Source organism: Gavia stellata, chromosome 15 (genome assembly GCF_030936135.1).
Source record: "Gavia stellata isolate bGavSte3 chromosome 15, bGavSte3.hap2, whole genome shotgun sequence".
Taxonomy (NCBI): domain Eukaryota; kingdom Metazoa; phylum Chordata; class Aves; order Gaviiformes; family Gaviidae; genus Gavia; species Gavia stellata.
In genome coordinates this window covers 15,216,012-15,235,702 of record NC_082608.1, presented here as the reverse complement: position 1 = coordinate 15,235,702, position 19,691 = coordinate 15,216,012, and the positions used below count along the sequence as shown (strand labels likewise).

General features: G+C 34.4%; 1 protein-coding gene across 3 annotated transcripts in view; it reads right to left on the bottom strand.

Annotated features, from left to right (window-relative positions):
* CDH8 (cadherin 8) overlaps positions 1-19,691 on the bottom strand; it is a 149,566-nt gene that overhangs the window by 19,445 nt on the left and 110,430 nt on the right. Inside the window, exons 10-12 of one of the 3 annotated variants that reach the window (XM_059825032.1) lie at positions 18,274-18,318; positions 12,477-12,598; positions 6,757-6,874 (exon numbers count right to left, since the gene is read on the bottom strand). In XM_059825032.1, the coding sequence (XP_059681015.1) occupies positions 6,757-6,874; positions 12,477-12,598; positions 18,274-18,318 (285 nt within the window). Of the gene's footprint in view, positions 1-6,756; positions 6,875-12,476; positions 12,599-17,861; positions 17,873-18,273; positions 18,319-19,691 lie in introns of all 3 variants that reach the window. The other 2 variants (XM_059825035.1, XM_059825034.1) reach the window with 2 other exon arrangements.

Sequence of the window (19,691 nt, the reverse complement as noted above, 5' to 3'; positions counted from 1 at the left end):
TAGCGAGGGAGGTAAGGTGGCATAGTGTTCTTTTATCACCACACAGCCGGATCATAATTCTTATGTGCTTTCCAGCACACAGACCAAGACATGCTTGAGACGCCATTCTTTGAAAGGGACTCAGATCCAGCAGCGTAGTATAACTTGTAGATCATAAGTAGAATGTTCAGGCCTGTAAATCACATTTTGTTTTTAACTGAGAAAGGTAAGTATGCATCCAAAACATAATTGAGAGTTTTCTGAAATATGATTTCATGTCAGAATACTCTAAATCCACAGAACTAAAATGTTTCATGGAGCTTAGCTACCTTAACTATCACATGATTTGTTTTGATAAAACTTAGATCTTTCTACTCAGCAAAATACCAACATCATCTTTATGCTTTCTTGTTTTAAATTCTATAATTTAAAATTTATAACATAAGCAAAAAAGAACTTATTGAACAAAATCTTTCAACCACAATAAAAAGGAAATATTTCAATAATTTTATGTTAACAATTTCGTTATTACCTATTTCATTCATAAAAAAAAAAATCAATGATTTCAGGTTGTTCTGGTATCCTCAGTTTATAAAAATGTTGAACTTTGCTATTTAAACAGCTCCAGTTTTAATGCCATGCTGAGAAAAAGGCTGATACTATGATATGTATAATACGTTTTTTCACACTATGAACACTCCTGAAGAAACATGACGTGTGCCTGTGGATGGCAGATTCTGGCACAGAAGTGCCAGATTATAGATTAGTTTGTGTTTGTTATTTTCAATACATTGGAATAATTTATTTTTAACTCTACTACTTTCACACTGAATACACCTTGCTATTCAACTATTCCCTGTGATTTCTGGTGACAAAACTACACCTGCTAAGAGAGATGCTGATCAATGCTGTTTCCTAGATCATGCAGCACATTCTTTTACAATTTTAGGTGCAGTCTTCTAGATGTTATTCCATACCACTAATATTGACACACATGGTAGAAAACTATTTATTTATAGGATGCAAGACTTAAAGGATGCTTTAATCATGTCACTTAATTTTACTTTTCAAGAAAACCACTAACAAGGATTTGATTTGGTATGTTTTAGAATTGTACTTTGAAAGTCTAATTATTTATATATAAAAGAAATGAGGATGGTAATCAAACACATTAGAAGTATATAAGCATGTGCTTTCCCTTGAGAATTGCCATTGTGAGACACCCTTTGGCGTAGAAGGCAGCTGGGCCACAACGTTTCCTAAGGCTCTTGAAAAATTGCATGGAACTGCAAAAATTTACAAGGATTTACTGTTCATATCCAAGGAACCATATGGGTGCCGTTAGTCTAGATGTTCATTGTACATCCATCAAGAAATGATGGGTTTAATGATGTCCTTGCTAAGGCAATTTGTACCCGAGGTCAGTGGGTTAACTTTAAAATTGGGCAAACTGGAAGGAGGGCAATCGAATAGCAGTGCCACCTCTTAGCTCTCTGAGGTATATATTTAGAAAGAAAAGTCAATCAAAAACACAGAAGGAGCTTTAGCTGGCAGCTGAGACAATGGCAGATAGACTTGTCGAGAAATGCCAAGAGAAACTGATTCAGGGAAAGAAACTCATTTTTACACATGAGAGTTTCTCTTGTGGGAACAAAAGACTCACCCTCCAGGTATGCATTTGACAGATGCTGCTAAAAATATTTTCACAAAAAAGATGTGGAAAAAATCTAGGTTTTATTACATTAAAAACACAGTGACACAGAAGTACCTTCAAAAATGAAGTAGTACGGATAATTTGTTTTTATTATTTGGGATATCTAAAAGAGAGGTGGCATGCAATTCTCTTCTCTGGCTATTTCAAAATAATTTAGAAATATTTGGTTATTAATGGTAAAAAGGTGATGAGAAATAGCAAATATTTTAAAATAAGATGTGCAATAGTATACAAAGGCATGCAAGCCAGTTAGTGATTGAAGTGATTATACCAGGCTATTTCCTTTTGAATACATGACACATTGCCTATACTTTCAAGGCAGCGCAATGAGGACGTAAGTGACAGATTAAACTTGCTAGATGGAAAGAACAAAAGAAATGGACATTTAAACATGAACATTATAGGTAGCATAGGTATAATAGACTAAGGATGGCTGAGAATAAATATTAAGTTCATTACAGAGAACCAACAGAAAAGTTCATCACTGAAGCACATATAATGCTTCAATTTAAAAATAAAAAAAAAAAAACCCCTCTTTACTATGCACTTAAACCAGTTTGGCCTAAAATCAGAGCTGAAATCACCAGATGGACATTGAATATTTTGGGGAGAGGGGAGGCTGATTACTTGTAAGGCCATGGACTTCTGTAGGAATACGAACACATGCCATTAAGACGGTTCTCTTAACCCAAAGATAAGGCCTGCCCATATTCCAAGCAACCCTGTGATTGCTTCTACTACATAAGCCCTAGTAAGAAGTATGTAATATCACATTTATACAGTAGAGATGAACCATTTCTTCTGTCAGAAGAGCTACTGTATCCAAAGGCACTGTAGAACATTTGATTCAGGGTTTATTCCACTAGGAAACAGAATTTGGCATAAGAAAAATGGAATAGCAACGGAAACATCTTTTGGGAAAAACGTTAAGTCTCTTTATGGCAAAGATGTATTTGCTAGTTTTTGAAAGGAAAAAATTGCATTGGCAGCATATGAAAATGTTTGTATCTGTGAAAACACTTTTATCAGAAAACTCTGTTGTCACTTGAACAACCTAAGGAAACCATAGAACATCAGGAATTCAATGCTGAAAACAGGTATTGCTGTAAGCATATTGTTTGGTATGCAGGAGACGATCCATGTACTGGCATTAGATTTTAGGTAATGCCTTGTGAAGACCACTCACCTGAAAAAAGACTGTCAACAAATGCTAATTCCATTTCCAGAGGTCTCATTTCAATTTACTGATGCCATGACAGTACAAAATCCTTATCAGCTGTCTAAATTCCTGTCAGTTTTTTGTCATTTATTGTGATCGTACAGCTTTTTGGAAGGGTTAATTCCATTCAGCTAAGGTATCTAGAACACATTGCTAGAGCATAACAACGTCTGCCTAAACATCAGATATTTTCATCTGAAGTTTTAGATTTTTTTCTGGTTTGAAGTTTGTCAGAAACACTACACAAAACATTAATTTTCATTTTTCACATTTCTGCTCCTATGTAGAAACCCAACACAAAGACATGTGAGAAGTAAGTGACCAGTCAGTCAGTCTATGTGAGTTTGTGCAGTCAAGGATTTGTTATGTCATGGAGTCACAGGTTTAGTCACCAGGACTAAAATAGAAAACATTACATGATTTTCATGTTGCATTAACTTCTTATATTTTTATTACATAATTTTATTATTTCTCTTGTGAAGGGATAAAGGTTTATGCATCTGGCAATCTAAATGATCAGTGTTCCTTGCATTACAGTATGAGAGTAGGATTGCCTTACTTCAGATTATCAGTAGCTGCCCATTTAGCCAAAGCATAAAGCCTAAGAAAAACTACTCAGTAACAAGACATTTGAGCTCAGAAAAGAACAGAAAGAACAGATCAGGAGATATGGAAAATAAAAGATTTCTAACACATGATCTAAAGACATTCAGTGAGATGTATGATGACATTTAAATTTACATTTTTACATTACTTACATCAGAAAGGTACTACAGCCTCTACGGTTTTGGGCATCTTGTCTACAGAAGGGATTGTAAATATGCAAATTTAACAGACCAAACAAATAATGTATACCAGTATATCATTTCAAGCAACAGATTCTGCTATGATCACAGGGTAATATCTATAATACATCGTATCATCTTAGGAGACGTGGGGGTTTTTGTGGTTTCTGATGAAGATATACCGTTGTGTCACTCAGTTAAACATATTTGGCAATAACAATGTAGCCGATCATAATATTTGTAGTATATTTGAGCAGCACAGTTAATTACTGAAGTATCATGTAAACTTGCCTTAGGGCAATCTGGAAAGTTTAAACAATAGAATTAGCCTGTAGGCAACAAAATAAATTAATTAATGGTTATACTTATGTTCCATATAGCAAGAGAAAATTCAAAATACATGCATGTTATGTATTCTTTAGTATGAAGAACAGAAACAGAACATCACAGCTTTCTTCCCATGGCAGATGCCAAACTGCATTGTTTGCATACTAGGGCCACCAGATCAGATACTGTCACTACTTCGTGGAGTAGAGAGGTAATTGACAAATGCCCACAATGTTACCTAAAGCACAAAGGAAGAATCCCAAAGGGTAATATAATTTCACAAATTCTCTTGAGGGGGGGTACTTTTGTTTATCTCTGCACTTGAGAGAATTTTGGAGAAAGGCAAGATATGAAATCATTTAAATAAAGAAAAAATATTACTAATTCTAGCAAATAAAAGATTGGGTTTCTGTATTAGGTTTCCTGAGAAAGTGCAATCCATTTATAACATCTGTAAGAGGGTACCATTTCTTCAGCAGCCATCAAGTCAGCCTCTGCCGCCGCCTTGAAGAATTTGGCAGGGCCAAGAATATGGGAGGAAATTGAGGCTGAGGTCACAGTCAGGAAGATGTCGAGGATTTTGCCCACCAGTATGAGGAAATCTTTTTCTGTTCTAAGCCTAAGCGGGTTGTGCGCTGATCTGATCCTCAGAAACATAATTTTCCAGAAATGAGAGTAGGGGTTTTTTATAGGCATTTTCTTACATTGCTTCTAATAAACCACATCAAACTGGCTTTTGGACAGTCCAGACACTCATTAGTATAACTAAGGAGAAATTTGACTTGTGAGTTCAGTTTTTTTAGGAATACTGGAGTTTTTTCAACAAGAATAATCACTAATGCTTATCTAGCAGATATATGCAAGACAAAGTCATGGTCAAGTTCATTGTTTAAGTGGCATAACTAAATAAAGACTTACTAAAGATTTATCATGTTTAAATGACACGAAACCTCACCTCACCCAAATTATACCCCGAGTTTGGCTTTGACAGGAATTTTCGCCTCCTGTGGGAGATCATGTTCTAGCATCAGCCATGGACTGCATCCCTGGCTGAGCAATCTTGATAGAAAAGGATAGTATGCATAGCTGGAATTTTATTCTTGGATACTGAAAGATTAAATCGGAGAAGTCTCTTTAAGTGGATTTTTAATTTCAAGATCTTTTTTTAAGAGGATTTACACATTTAATTGATTCAAATATATTAAAAACTGTGTAAAACTGAGTGGCAATGTTGTAACAAAATTGGACTTATTTTTCTAAACCATGTTACACAGAAAGGTTCCTCACTCCCGCTCAGATCAGGAGTCATTTTGCCGTTGGCTGTGACTAGGAGTAAGAGTAGGTCTTTAAATGGGTAACAGATTGGAAGGACAAGGCTAATTAGTGACGTGAGCTAAGTATTTAAACATGAAGAGAAATGCTAAGACCTTTTTTACTTTGTCATGCTGTGCAGAGCAAACCACCTCACATTTAGGATGCTTAATTCAACTTGTGTTACACTGCTGATGATTATGAAATGCATTTTGAAGAGGGTTTTTTTATCTTCTCCTGTAAGTGCAGAAAACATACAGACTTGTATTTGTACTTTTACGTAGGAAATAAGTAGAGAGGCACTTTGTGAATGCTATAAGAGAAAAACATATCTAATGAAAAAAAAAATCAGAATATGTTTAATCAGATTTAAGAATTTAGGGGTTTATAGTATCAATTAACAAAATGGTACCATCATTCTTCTTGATTGGAACAGCTAGAATAAAAAATGAAAACAGCTTTTTCTCTTTATTTCACGTATTACTTTTCACGTATTACTTTTACACTCATGCACATACGCCTCACACATACATCTTCCTATTAGTAATAGAGTAAATAGAGGTTTCCTTCATTGTTTCAAATAAGAGAAAAATAAGAGACTGAATTTGACTAAAATTCCTGACAGAGTAGTGTTTTATTAAAAAAAAAAAAAAGCCAAGATGGAAAAACTTTGCTGAATATTTAAGTAAGTACAAATATATAAAGCACTATATATAGCATTCTTGTGACCATTCCTAGCTCTTTCTCACATGACCTTCAAGTATATCTGTGTGCCAAAGAAAAGGATCAGTGTAAATGTATTGCTCAACAATATTAAATGGGTCTTTTTTTCCCTCACGCATGAAATTCCACTTCTATAGTACTACAAAATGACACTATGCCCTTCCAGAAGTGCTCTAAAGCTTAGTGATACAAAATGCCCTTCTGGGCTTTGCTGACCTAGCAGATTTCTCTTTCTAGTAAAAGTGCCTAACTGAAATACGTTGGAACCTTTATACACACAACAAACAGGCTTAAAAGCTGTTCCCTTTGGGGGATTCAGTAGATACTTAATTTTATGCTCCCATCTATATCTAGTCAACATAGGATCAACATTTATTTATCAACATAGTTTCAGATTTTTATCTTACAGCATATCTCTGGAATTTCAAATTAATAGAAATAAAACAGGCAGTAAATCCATACTTTCATTTTATTTAAGCCAGTGAGCTGTCTTCCGGATCTAAATTCTGTATTCATTTTACTTTCTTATTATCTACTGTAAAGATATTGGCAATAGCTTAAGATATATAATGAAGGCACCATTAAACAGTTTATCTACATTGTAATTGCCCATGGGACAAACTGGCAAAGTAACTGGAAGTCAGCAAAGCAACTCAAAACTAAGTTGTTCAGAGACACATTATATGTTTTATATTTACCTTCATTTTTCTTGATGGTGAAATTTGGATTGTTGACCATTTCCGGAAGAAGACTGTACAGGAAATAATGCCCATTTTTAGGATCATCTTTGTCAACGGCACTGACAATCTGAATTACCTACAACAGAAAATGCTCTCATTAAGTATTCACACTCCTGATAAATATACAGTATTGAAAAAAACATTCCATTCCATTGGACACATTCTCATTTGACTACATACCAGATTAAAAATGCTGATTTATAATCTTGCAAGGCTTTTGCAGACCTTAGACTGAAAGTCTGGGGAACAGGGACTGTATCTGGCCCATTTAAACTTTTCCCAGAACAAGGAGGCAGCAAATTAGGAGAGAAAGGTACACAAGAGAGGCCAGTAAAAACTTCTGCTGATTTAGGCAAGTAATATTATTATTCAGCAGTAAAGAAGGAGGAAAACCGCGTTTCAGAAACACTCATGATGCCTACGGTAGTCTTTCATTCATAAAGCCATGCTTCTCACTGGACCAAAACGTATCATCTACCTTTAATCCTTTCTACTCCTCCCCACATCCCCCATTTTTTACTGCATTGAATAACTATTTTTTTATAAAATTAACTTTTGGTGTGAAGTTTTATATGATAAATGAACTGAAATAAAAAGAAAATATCTAAGTCTATATTTGGATTTTTTCCTTAATTTTAATAAAACCTCTGTTATTCCTGTACTAGGAACATAGGTTTGTTTTAAAATATCATTATTAACAAATGATTCCCAGAATAACGCAGGATACTAAGGTTAGGAGTAGAGTAAAAAATGGAAACAGTGTCTGATGCTGTCTAAATTCATAGACCTACACTTTAAATTTTCAAAGCTTCACTAAAAAAATGCTCATAACTAATATTTTATACTGGCTTTACCGCAAGAGAAAGGACTATCAATCTGTATACGTTACATATATGATAATAGTCAATATCCCATTCTTTCTTCTGTGTTCTTCAAGAGTCAAGGAAAGAATAAAATCTTACTAGATAACCACAAGGACCAACATCAAAACATAAATATTTGAAATTATGTATGTAAAAAGATGTTTGAGCAGGTATTGATATAGGCATGTATAATTTGTAAGGCAACCTAGGAAGGAATTCGAGACAATTAATTCCTTGCCTAATCATATTCTGGATAGGTCAGATTTATTATCAATAATCTACTGGAAAAAGTTTTAGATTGTTTAAATACCACATAAATAGATTCTTTTTTTTTTTGATAACTGCATCTGCCAATGTGGAAACTTTATTGATATGATTTCAAACACATGTATGGACAAAAAAAGGCCTAACATAGCTTTTGCTTAAAGAAGTAGGTCTCCAATTTAATAGCTGCATAATGGATCCTAGAGAGCTGCGCAGTGTGAAAAAATATAAACAGCTGAAAAATATATAAGCAGATGTTGTCTGTCCCACTGCAGAGATGAACCCTTTTACAGATGTGGAAGTTTTTCAGTTTTCTCTTTGCAGAGGTGTAAGGCACTAAACTATCTACATGCGTCGGGCCCAGGGCTGGAGTAGGTACTAGTAATTCTGCATCACACATAAGTGCAATTTAGAATGGAATCCCAAAGAAGTATCTTTAGACAGATATATTTTATGATTGCTCCATTTTTCAAATACTGCTAGAATGGGAAAGCAATAGGGAAAAAGGATAATGGCACAGTGAAGTCTGGAAGGTCAACTGCACATAATAGGTGCAGTTTATCAGATGGTTATGCAATTTTCTCTCTACTGGCTACATAACTGTTAATTCTTTCCAGCATTATGTAAGAGAGTTGACTGTAAAAATTCATTTCACTGTCTCCAGCTTTTCAGTTAATATACCTGAAAGCCAGTAGCCAAGAGAATTAGTAACGGGTTTTCAGCTCACAGAATTTTTATGAAATAAGCTTAGAATATCATCTAGATTGGAAATTTTCAAGAAATAGAAACTGGGCATATTCTTCGTTCTTCCCCCCCCCCACCCCAGGAACTATAGAGACCTCTTAATGTCCTATAGAATTCTTTCAGTTCTTTCCATCCATTCCCTTCATTGATTACCAAATCATTCTTTCTCTGAAAATGCACTGAAAATTATATGCAAAAGACAGGCTTAGTGGAACACTACATTTGTTGTGTTACATGCGCACATCAAGGAATTAAGAGTTAGTGTTCCCATAGCAACCTTATTTCTTTGTGCGTTTGCATTAAAATAGGCTCTTAAAAAAAAAAAAGCCTAACATATACAGTGATACAAAGCTGCTGTATCTTTTACTCCATAGGGGTGAGAAAAGTCCAGTAATTCTCATTACCACATTTTTATTAGTATGCTGATGAGCATACTTTATTGCTCAGTGTTGTGTGATCATGTAATGGAACACTATTGAAGTAATTCTCCAACTCAATTTGTGGTTCATAACATGGTAAAGAGTCTTCCAGGGCTGACCTGCCTTACCTATCACTACAGATGTTTTTTCTTTCCTAGTTATAACATGCATAACAGAGGTGTTCCATATAACAAAATTGGTCAATACTAATAATAAAGAAAACAAGAACTGATTTTTTCACTTCATATCCATAAGCACTACAGTGAAAGTTAATAACTCTTTGGCTGTTCAATCTTCAAATTTCTCAAATTCTTCCATGTAAAATTTCAACTTTGATGTTGTATTAAAAATTCATGCATATATTTGATTCTGTACATACATTTAGTAGAAACATAGTAAATCAGCATGTTTTGCTTAACAGGCAGCTCTGGATTGAAATTAATAGTTAAATGATCCCCTAGGACAACTCGGCATTATAGTCTGCAGGTTTGTATTGCATTTCTACAAAGCCACGTATGCCTGAAATAATATTTACAAAAGATTACCATTATAATCGTAATGAATGATGTAGAAGGACATCACTGGAAAAGTCTGGCTATGGACTGGGAACAGTGAGTGAGGCACTTTTCTTACTCAACAATACAGATGTTCTGTTCTTGGAGTTCAGGAAAATAGTTTAGTTGGATAGGAGAACAATCAACTGTACAGCTATAGCCAGCAAAACCATGAATGTTCTGGTTTTAGTAAGTGGAACTATGCAAAAAAAGAAATAATAGGGAAAGGCATGAGATGGTTTATGGTTAGCTTAGAGGTACTGTAACAGTACCTTCAAATTTTTTCTTTTTAATTTTTTTCCTAAAACTGACAAAAATATTTCTGGCATTTTTCTGTTGTGGGTAAAAATGTGCAAGGACGAAATAAATATGTGCATGGACAAATGAATTTCCTCCTCTTCTCCCTTTCCTCTCCTACTAGCTGTAGTATGTCTACTGTTAGAGGTAGGTTAAAGCAAAGAAAATTCATCTGGCAATGTTATACAACAACACTTTTTAATACATTCTGTCACATCACCAGCAGCTGCACTTGCCACTTGCAATTATATCAGAACCCAAAATAGAACACTTAGAAACTGAACTGGAATAGATGGTTCAATATATTTAGGGGCTGCAAATAAGGTTTCATAAAAGGTTCAAGTGTAATCTCCCTTATGGTAATCCAAATTTGATTTAAACTTAGATTTAAGTTGAACTGCAAATGTAAATAACTTGGAATACCATAACACAACTGCACCTTTCCTGCACATGTAACATTCAAGTTTAAACTTTGGAGAACTATCCAAATTAGGCTTTTGATACTATGTAAAAGAGTAGTGTCTTTCTCACATTAGTTATATTTTTTGAATTCTACATCTTGACTGATTTATTCCAAAATTTGAATATAGAATAATAAGCATAAGAAAAATCAATCAGGTAGTGTAGATACTAAAGTCTTTACAGGAGCAGATAATTTTTGAATGACAACTTAGATTTAGAACCTAACCTTGGTGATTATTCTGGACTAGTTGCTGTTCCAATAATGTTCTGTGTTTAGAACACAGAATAAATTGCAGGATCAGTGCTACCTCATCCATGCTGACAGCCAAATATTTAATAACCATCTGTAAAGTTCACAGAAGGATTCATGCTCAAAAGTGACATCTGCCATCAGATCAAGAGTGTAAAAGACGATGGTAAGATGAAGAATATAATGGTTTAATGAAAGTTTTCTGTAAGTGCTTAAACAAAAGCCTCTTTTACCAGCTGACTCTTAATCATCTCATTTATTGTTTTATTCCAAAATGAAACGCGAACATTTTTCACCATCTCTTAAACCACCTGAAATGCGATAGGAATACCTGGATAAATATATTCAGAAAACACAGTGCAACACAGCTTTCTGATTTCAGGGAAGCTTACTGAGCCCTGGATAAAGGCATTCTCGTTAAAACTTAATATATCCTAGAAAACGTAACTACTCAGCATCTGAAATCCACCCTGAGCTAAAGAGAAATCCACTCTAAGTTAGAAGAACTTAAATACCAACAGTAACATAACTGTCTGCCCATAAGGGCACATTTCAATAATCTGCTTTTCAGTGGTTAGAGAGAATTCTCATTTCTGAAATGACACATTTTTGACACCTTTATGATAAACAAAAAGGGGTGCTAGAAGTCAAATCATCTTCTGTAACAATCCAGTCTTGGCAGAAGTAGGTTGTCATATACTACTGTATAAGTTGTCATTTAAAGTAAAAGAAAATTTCTACCTCTATTGTCAGGTAACCTTCTTTGGAGAATAGTGAATTTAATGCCTAACACCCACATGAGACACGGGAATAGTTGGATTAACAAGACTAGTGTCATGCTGTTAGCTGCTGTTTATTTAAATAAAACGTCACAATCTAGAAGTACATTAGAAAGTTTAAAAACAGTGAATTGTTATACAGTGTTTCTCAAACTGGACAAAAGTTAAATCTCATTTACACTGCATTACCTTCTAAAAGTCTGTACATTTTCTTGAATCTTTATCTTGTAATTTACGTGGCATATGAGATATTCTTCCCTATTTCTTTATGTTTGTCCTTCAAAATGGATGCCTTTTAAGAAATCTGTTCCATTTTCTTTGAAAAAGGCTATACAGGTTAAATCTTGCTTCTGGTATCTTGCTGTGTTTATTTCACCTTGTAGAGTGTTGTGTAAATTCCTTTGCCAAGCCTTTTATTTCATTAAATCAAGAACCAAATAACCTGTTACGGTTTGTTGGGGTTTTTTTGTGAAGTATAATGAAAACTCGAACTCCATTTCTCCAACACCCCATCCCTCTTTACATATTTTACATGCAGTTACAATTTACTTGACTTTCCATCAAGTTCTGGTTGGCTTTCTTGTTTTTTCCCAATTGTCATAGAAAAGTGAGCAAGAACTAAATAGATAGAGATTACAACTGAGATATGGGTAAGGGGATATGGTTTTATTGTTTTAAGCATTTCTTCTAAATTACACTTGGGACCAGCTGCAACATAGTTCAACAACTAAACTGGAATTTAGGTTGGATTATACTTTTACCTATTAACACACATGAATCTATGAAGTGATGAGCTCCACCAAACAAAGCGGAAACAGCTGGAGCTTAAAGACACTCAGCATCTTTTCTGGATATTGTCCCAAGATACCTACCTACCTTTAATTTAAAACCTATACTTCAAAAAAATATGCATGTCCATATATATAGAGCTGTACCACAGAATACGATCATAGGTTTATCTTAAATGAATGGTAAGATGAGAGGGAGAAACTGCACCCCATACCCACACACCAGTGTACACAACATAAAAACATGGAGATACTTACTTGTCCAGGCTTCCCATTCTCACATAAAAAGGCTTCATGCTCTGATGCAAACTCAGGAGCGTTGTCATTTACATCAAGAACTTTGATAGCAACAGGCACCCGGGACACTTGACTGTGGTTCCCTAAGAAAAGAAATCAAAGCATAAAAGGTAAGCATATTTAATTAGGGACTGATACATAAATGCTTACATAGTAACCATACTCTTCCTGTCTTCTGTCCTTGTTTAATTGGGTTGTCTTATCTGTAATGGATCATAGAGTTGGACCATGAGATAAAGAAGGATGGACAGTATTTTGTGGTTGAAAAGAATAAATAGATCCCTATTGCAAACAGCATTTGTTGGAGATTAGCTCAATGAAGACCTTTCTTCGACTAAATTGGTAAGATTTTTCTTTGATGAAGTTTGCATTGTTTTATTGATAAAGTCCATTATACATGGAAAAGGGAAGGCTGTAAACAACATAGATTTATTTCTTTGTTTATCTTTGGCAGAACACAGAGCATTTTACTCTATTAGTTGTTCTGACTGCACATCTATTATTTCTTCATTAGAAATACGATTAATGTGGAGACCCACATTGTGAGAAAGATAGATGGTAGATTGACATAGGCAAAACTAGATAGTACTTTGGGCTATTAAAGCACTTTGATTCATCTGCCATTGACCAAAAATATGACCTGTGAACTTCTTTCTTCACTGAAATAAAGACTCATTATTTATAATATAAAGCTATTTTGCATAAAAGTGTTTATCACTGTAAAGAGTAGAATAACCTTGTTAAACTGTAAGGAAAGAAAAGCCAAACCAACAGTTTGCATTCTACTTTGAACAGATTTCACAGTCAGTTTCTAGTGTCTTTCCTTCAATTCAGTATAGCTAACTTATTTTAAGAGACCGTTTATAGATATTTTAGATTATTTTTCCTGAAGAGCAAAAACATTAATTCAGTTTAAACTGAGGTGACCAGCTGATCTGAAGAGTTTAAAACACTGTTCTATAGCACATGTATACCTTTACAAGTAACTCAATACTAGTTTCAAAATGCATCTCTTAGTGAGTATTATTTTACAAACATAGTATTTTATCTTGTTTATATCATCAACAATTTGAAGAACTGCACACTGTGTGAATTAAACTTGGGGTCTGACTTGTAATTGAACTATGTGCTTTTGCCTAAATTATTACTGCAGGCAAGAAAGCTGCTACCATAAGTCAGGGTATCAACTTACTCACAGTTGTCGTGACAGCTTAGCAGCTACCCAAAGCTGTCATCTGTCTGAGTGGGTTCTGTTCTCTGGAAATAGAGAACTGGCTTAGGGGAAGGCAGGAGAGAAGTTCCTATTGCCCGGTAATTCAATGTACCTCTCATAACAAATGTCTACAAAGTAGAAGTATGTCAGGCTCCACCAGTGGGCAGGTAGCAACTGGTGGCAGCCCTACAAGTGACAGAGATGATTAAAGGAAGAACCGCTGTATTTTTTGTGGTTTCGATCAAAGTTAATTGTGTTGTGACCTAACCAAACCCTACCTCTTGCATCCTTTTTTTTCCTTGTATGCTGAAGACAGCTATAATTTTTGAGGCCCCACCTATAAATCTAAATGTGTAAATTTCAATTGCTCTACTAACATTACTTTGAAATAGCTTAAAAATAACTATTTCAAAAGACACAAAGCCAGGGTATCACCAAATGTACTAGTGCTATAAACAAAGGCTTTATGTTTGCTGGATAGCCTGAAATTTTAAAATTCCACCCGTGTAGGATATGGAAGATTACAAGACATCAGACTTTAAATGCTTCCCATTTGAAGAGTCAAAAGCTTTAGTTCAGAAAGAAACATGTTACAGAGAAAAAGAAAACCCCACCAAAATATTTGAAGAGTAATATTTATGTCCATTTTGCAGCATATGATCTTACTTATTAACAGGTGAGGTGAACACTTATACCAAGAAATAATAATGTATTTGAAATAAAATAGAAGTTAATATGCAAATCATGAATCCCAAACATTTTAAACACATTTTTTTATCTTAACTTGATAAAAATACAGACAATGAATCTTGAGCTTATCAGAATTCTCAGCACTAGTGTCATATTTAAACACTAAAGATTTACTTTTATCTAAATTAATGAAATGATGGCAGTTCAAATTTTAAAGACATTACAGAGAAATGTAATTAATTAGATAAGCTTCTAAAGAAATTATTCATGTCCCTTGTGACTGCCCCCAAAATGTTTGTCTTTCATCAGAAATACAAACATTAAATTTAAAGATATTATAATTAGAAACTTGATGAGAATTCATTTAAAAAATTAATTTACTAAACACAAGAGAGACCCAACTGGTTTGGAAATCTCCAAACAAGGGGATATCCACTGCCTATTAGGGTTCTTCTGACTATGATGAAATTTACTGTTGAGAAAGAGATAGAGAGAGGTGGAGAGGGAATTTTATCTATTGTTTGTACTGCCCACCACACTGAGTGCACTGCATTATTTTGTCATTGCAAACTTTTCAATGAAATTTCACTTTATGCTAAATGTTTTCCCTGTAAATAAAAATCACCCTAAGCATACTTATTCAAACAAATTAATGAAATCTCACTAAGCAAATCCAGATTTCACTTGTGGATGAAAACACTGTCAAGATAAAATAGTTTCATCTGTCCATTTTCATACTTGTCATGTCTGCAAACTTCTCCGTGGTAAAACATGTACGCAGAGGATGTTCCTCTCAAGTTTAAATCCACTGCTATTTGCAGTGCCCAGTATCCTTGAACTGAAAGCAGAAAGTGATTGAAGTGGATCCACTCTGATCCACAGAGTGCACAAACTATTACATTTGCATTGGCAAATGTCCTGCATAGTGTCCGCCTTCATACTCATTAGTATGCAATGTTCAGAACTTTTCCTCATTTGCATGAGTCAGTTCTTTCTAAACTAGTGACAAAACTGAGTTTTAATTACCGGGGTTTTTTTGTTTGGTTTGTTTTTTTTTTCCCCAATGAACCACCCAGTCAATAGAACTAAGGGAGACTGAGTCTTCTAGGATGTACCAGGTAGATAATAAGACTGATTGCTTAAGTTCCAATCCATTATTTTATGCAAAATCATGAAAGAGTGTAAAGTTAGACTCTCTCTCTTAAGGAACTAAACGAATTTGTAAAAGCTTCATCACCTGTATTTATTGTGATGCACAGTTTAAAAAGACCTACCTTGAATCTTGCAATACAAGTATATCATTAGGACTGTCACTTGAGAAGCAACAGCTTGGTTTGAAAATTTAGCACACTGAGCTGCAAGATCAAAAAATATTGAGAAAATTTCCACTAGTCTAGTTTACCAAAACTCTTTTCAGAGTAAGGCTGCACAGAAGGCTTAGTTTTTAATTTCTAATACATTCAATTGGTCATCTTTGGACACCACTGCCACAGCACAGCATGTAGCTATAAGAAACACATATGCAAATTGTCTGCATAATTTCCTAGAAGTACAGCTCTTTTATGTCTCTGGTGAAGTCTCAATTACTGCCCACAGTTCTAAGATCCAGTAGTCTGCTGTAGATGAACACACACACAAAGAAAGGAACATCTAGACAGATATAAGGAAAGGATGACTCAATACAAAAATAACTAGGGGAACTTACTAGTGATAATAAATAAATTTCCAAAAATAACAGGAAGTCCAGCTGAGTTTAGAAATGCATATTGAAAGGTTTACAAGAATTATAAGCACCTTAAAAGCTCTTCTGCTTTTCTCTTCAGTTCTCAAGATTCTATTGGAATATTAAAAGCTTGAAATACACGCCTTGCTGGTACTCATCTTTGAGTAACATACCTATTGAAACTTACTCAGGATTAAAAAAGGCGGCAGAGTTTGATACAAAATTGAAGAGGTAGATGAGATAATCAAAGTCAAATTTAAAAAATCCCATTATCAAGCCATTTAGTGTCTGTAAACCTGAACTTTTGGAGGCTACAGACCCATGCTAGTTCTTATTGTGATCAACACATTTCTTCCTTCCTGGAAAAACCCTACATACCCGAGATGTGCATGTATCATTGGAAATTTGTAACGCAAAGCACAAAGTATTGTTAACATTGTTACTGCATGCAGCAAGTAATACTAGGAGTAACTAGAGCTTATATATGAAATTTTTGGTCTTGAGCCATAACTAACAGAATATAATGGAGCTTTTCAACTCCCATAAACACTTCATAAACATGCTTAAAACTTCTCCACTGTCTTTCCTTGGCAGATACACATACAAGTGGTCTTAAAGAGCAGTGGTCTTTAAGAAAGAGAATTATTGGCTGCACAAAATGAAATTCATCATTTGTTTAACCCAAAGAAATCCAGTTTAATCCAGTTTTCCTTTATTTAATTAAATCATCCAAAATCACTTCAAGGTTCTCCTTAAAAAGTCATAAGCTGTCTTGCTTTTTAACTAAAATTAAGTACCTTAATAGAAGTAGACTCCTAGAAAATAACACATCTTTTATTATTATTGTCATCACCACATGGCTTGGAAATGGCTATTTCATGCTCCTCTGATTCAGTGAAATTTCTACTATAATAATATTTTAAATTAGAAGTAGAGGAAGACTTAGTTCTAACAGAGAAATCAAAATAAAATCTGAATCACTGACTTAATAAAAACAACAACACTTGTTTTACATCCTTTATATTTCACACTTATTAAGTTGTATTTTAATAGATCAATTCTCCATGACTTTATCAAGGTTTTATCTGATGACTTTACTAAGATAATCTACATGCAGGACAAGTTTATTTCTCCTGTTAGGGTTTATGTTGCTGTTGTCTTTGTGAAATCCTTTACTATATATCACCACAGCTTATAACAATTTTTTGCCATATAAAACTGACAAATCTAACTTCAAAAATCCTGAGAAACAGAGATGCTATTGTGAAACTGAAATTTTATTTATGTTGAAGTTTAACTATAGAAATCATGTACTGCAGCAAATATGGTGTTTATTTGCCTGAAGTGTTATGTAATGATCTGATTCAAGAGCGACTGAGTGCCTGAAACTGACTCTGAAATTGTCAGGAAAAGGCATCGTTAATTGGCGATATTTCTGTTAAAAATAACAGAACATAAGCTATTTCTGAATTAGGATAAAATTCAATCAACCAAACAAAAAAATACCCGCAAACAGGACTGGTCATCATGAAGACTTAGATCCCCCCTGAAATGCTTGTATTTTTAAAGGATGAGAAAATACTGAGTTGTGCAATATCTATAAAATAATATAAACATATCAGTGCATAGTAGAAAGGTTTATGCACAAGTTGCTAAGACAAGAAACAAACACTGCTTCAAAATTAATGTTCCATTTATATTTATTTCATCACACTGGAACATATTAGTGGACTACAGATTGTGGTGAGTCTCTGTATGTACATGTGTGTAGGAGGGAGGCAGAAAGAAAAAGATGAGAAACGTATTTCTTGGGTTTGCTCCCTAAGTCATTCTTTGGGAAAAAAATAACAATAGAGTTGAAAAGTTTTGTCTCCTTTCAGTAGATCACTCAGTTTAGTTTATCATGGTCTCCAGAAGAAAGATGAACAAGTCAAGAGCAAAACTATGTTACATTCTATTTTTATTTCCTCACTGGTAGACTGTCACAGGTTTAACCAAGGACTTGCTCAACATCTTCCACCTCCTTCATTTTTGTCCACTCTTCTGCCTCTCATTGCCATGAAAAAGATGTCAGACTCTTGCAAAATGCATGCTTCCACAGGCATGGACAAATGCAGAAGAACCATACGTACCCGCTAAACAGGTGGATTGCGAGGAGTGTATTTCGACTGCGTATCCTGGAAAGGAGGACAAGGAGGAGGGGAAACTGAGGACAGACTACATTTTCAATTCCTTGACTTCAAAGCTGAATTTGTAGTTAAGAGGTTTCCAAAGTTCAGCAACTCCATCTGAAAAGAGGTGACTAAGATAGGCCACACACCTACCTTTAATCAATATATAAGATGTATAATTTGGGACTAAAGGACAGATTATACTTTCAGATTGCTGATAATACCAAAAGAAAAAAGAAAGAGTAAAATTTCTGTGACAGATGCACAAGCCATGCCAGAAAACGTTAATTAAATAAAGCCATATTCTTCAGGCCCTGTTCAGAAAAAGTTTTCACTCACTTTCATTTTCTGTAGGGTTTTCTTTTTTTTTTGCATTACTGCATGCAAGACATAAAAATTGTTTAATATAGCCCAGAACCAATATGAATTTCAAATCAATTACCTACAATTCGCAGAAAAATGAAACATGTCTGCATGTGGATCATTTTTTTTAATCATAGAATCATTTAGGTTGGAAAAGACCCTTAAGATCATTGAGTGCAACCGAATCAGTGACAATCAGTGACATTCCACCTAACCCTGCACTGAGTTCTTTGCTTGCCATTGTAGTAGCAAAGTAATGTAAACAGACTATGTTGGTATGCACTTTTCCCTTTCACTTCAAGGCCTGATTCAGTTTCTACTGAAGTTAGTCAGATCTCTTCTACTCTGGAAATTTAATCTAGTCCTTGTCTGTAATATTACATTATCTGTTTCCTACATTGAAAATAATTTAAGATTTAAAATGTAAATATAATTTAAATTAAAACAGGGACTTAAACTGGGTACTTTGTTAACTTCAAAGTATCAACACTGATACATAAATATTGATAATCAAACGGTATTTTAAAAAAGTTAGTATATTCTTTTCATACAGACACAATATTTATTGATGGAATCAGTAAGCCCCCATTTTGGTTATCTGAGGGCAGGCTATAATTTGACATTCAAATGCAACCTCTTTGTTATTTTCATACCATTAAGCTGTACAGTTATTCAGCAGCCAAACAAATAGTTGCTCTGTAATTACCTCTGATCCTCTGTGAATTGAAAGATCCATTTGCAAAACTGGGAAATGTTTGTAATTTTTTGCAGAAGTATCATATTTTGTTTGGTGTATATGCATGATATTGTCTTGTCTGAATGCACAGATAGATCAAAAGGGCTTGAAAGGCAAAACTAGATTGGAAAAGCAAAACATCCCCTCAAATGTAGTTCACAGTTGGGAACAGGGTCTCTTCTACCATAACCCTGGTATAAGGGAAAATCAAAAGACTGTTCTGTTTAAATTTAGCCATGCACAATAAGAGAGGAAAAGTTATTCACTGTTGCAATGTGAT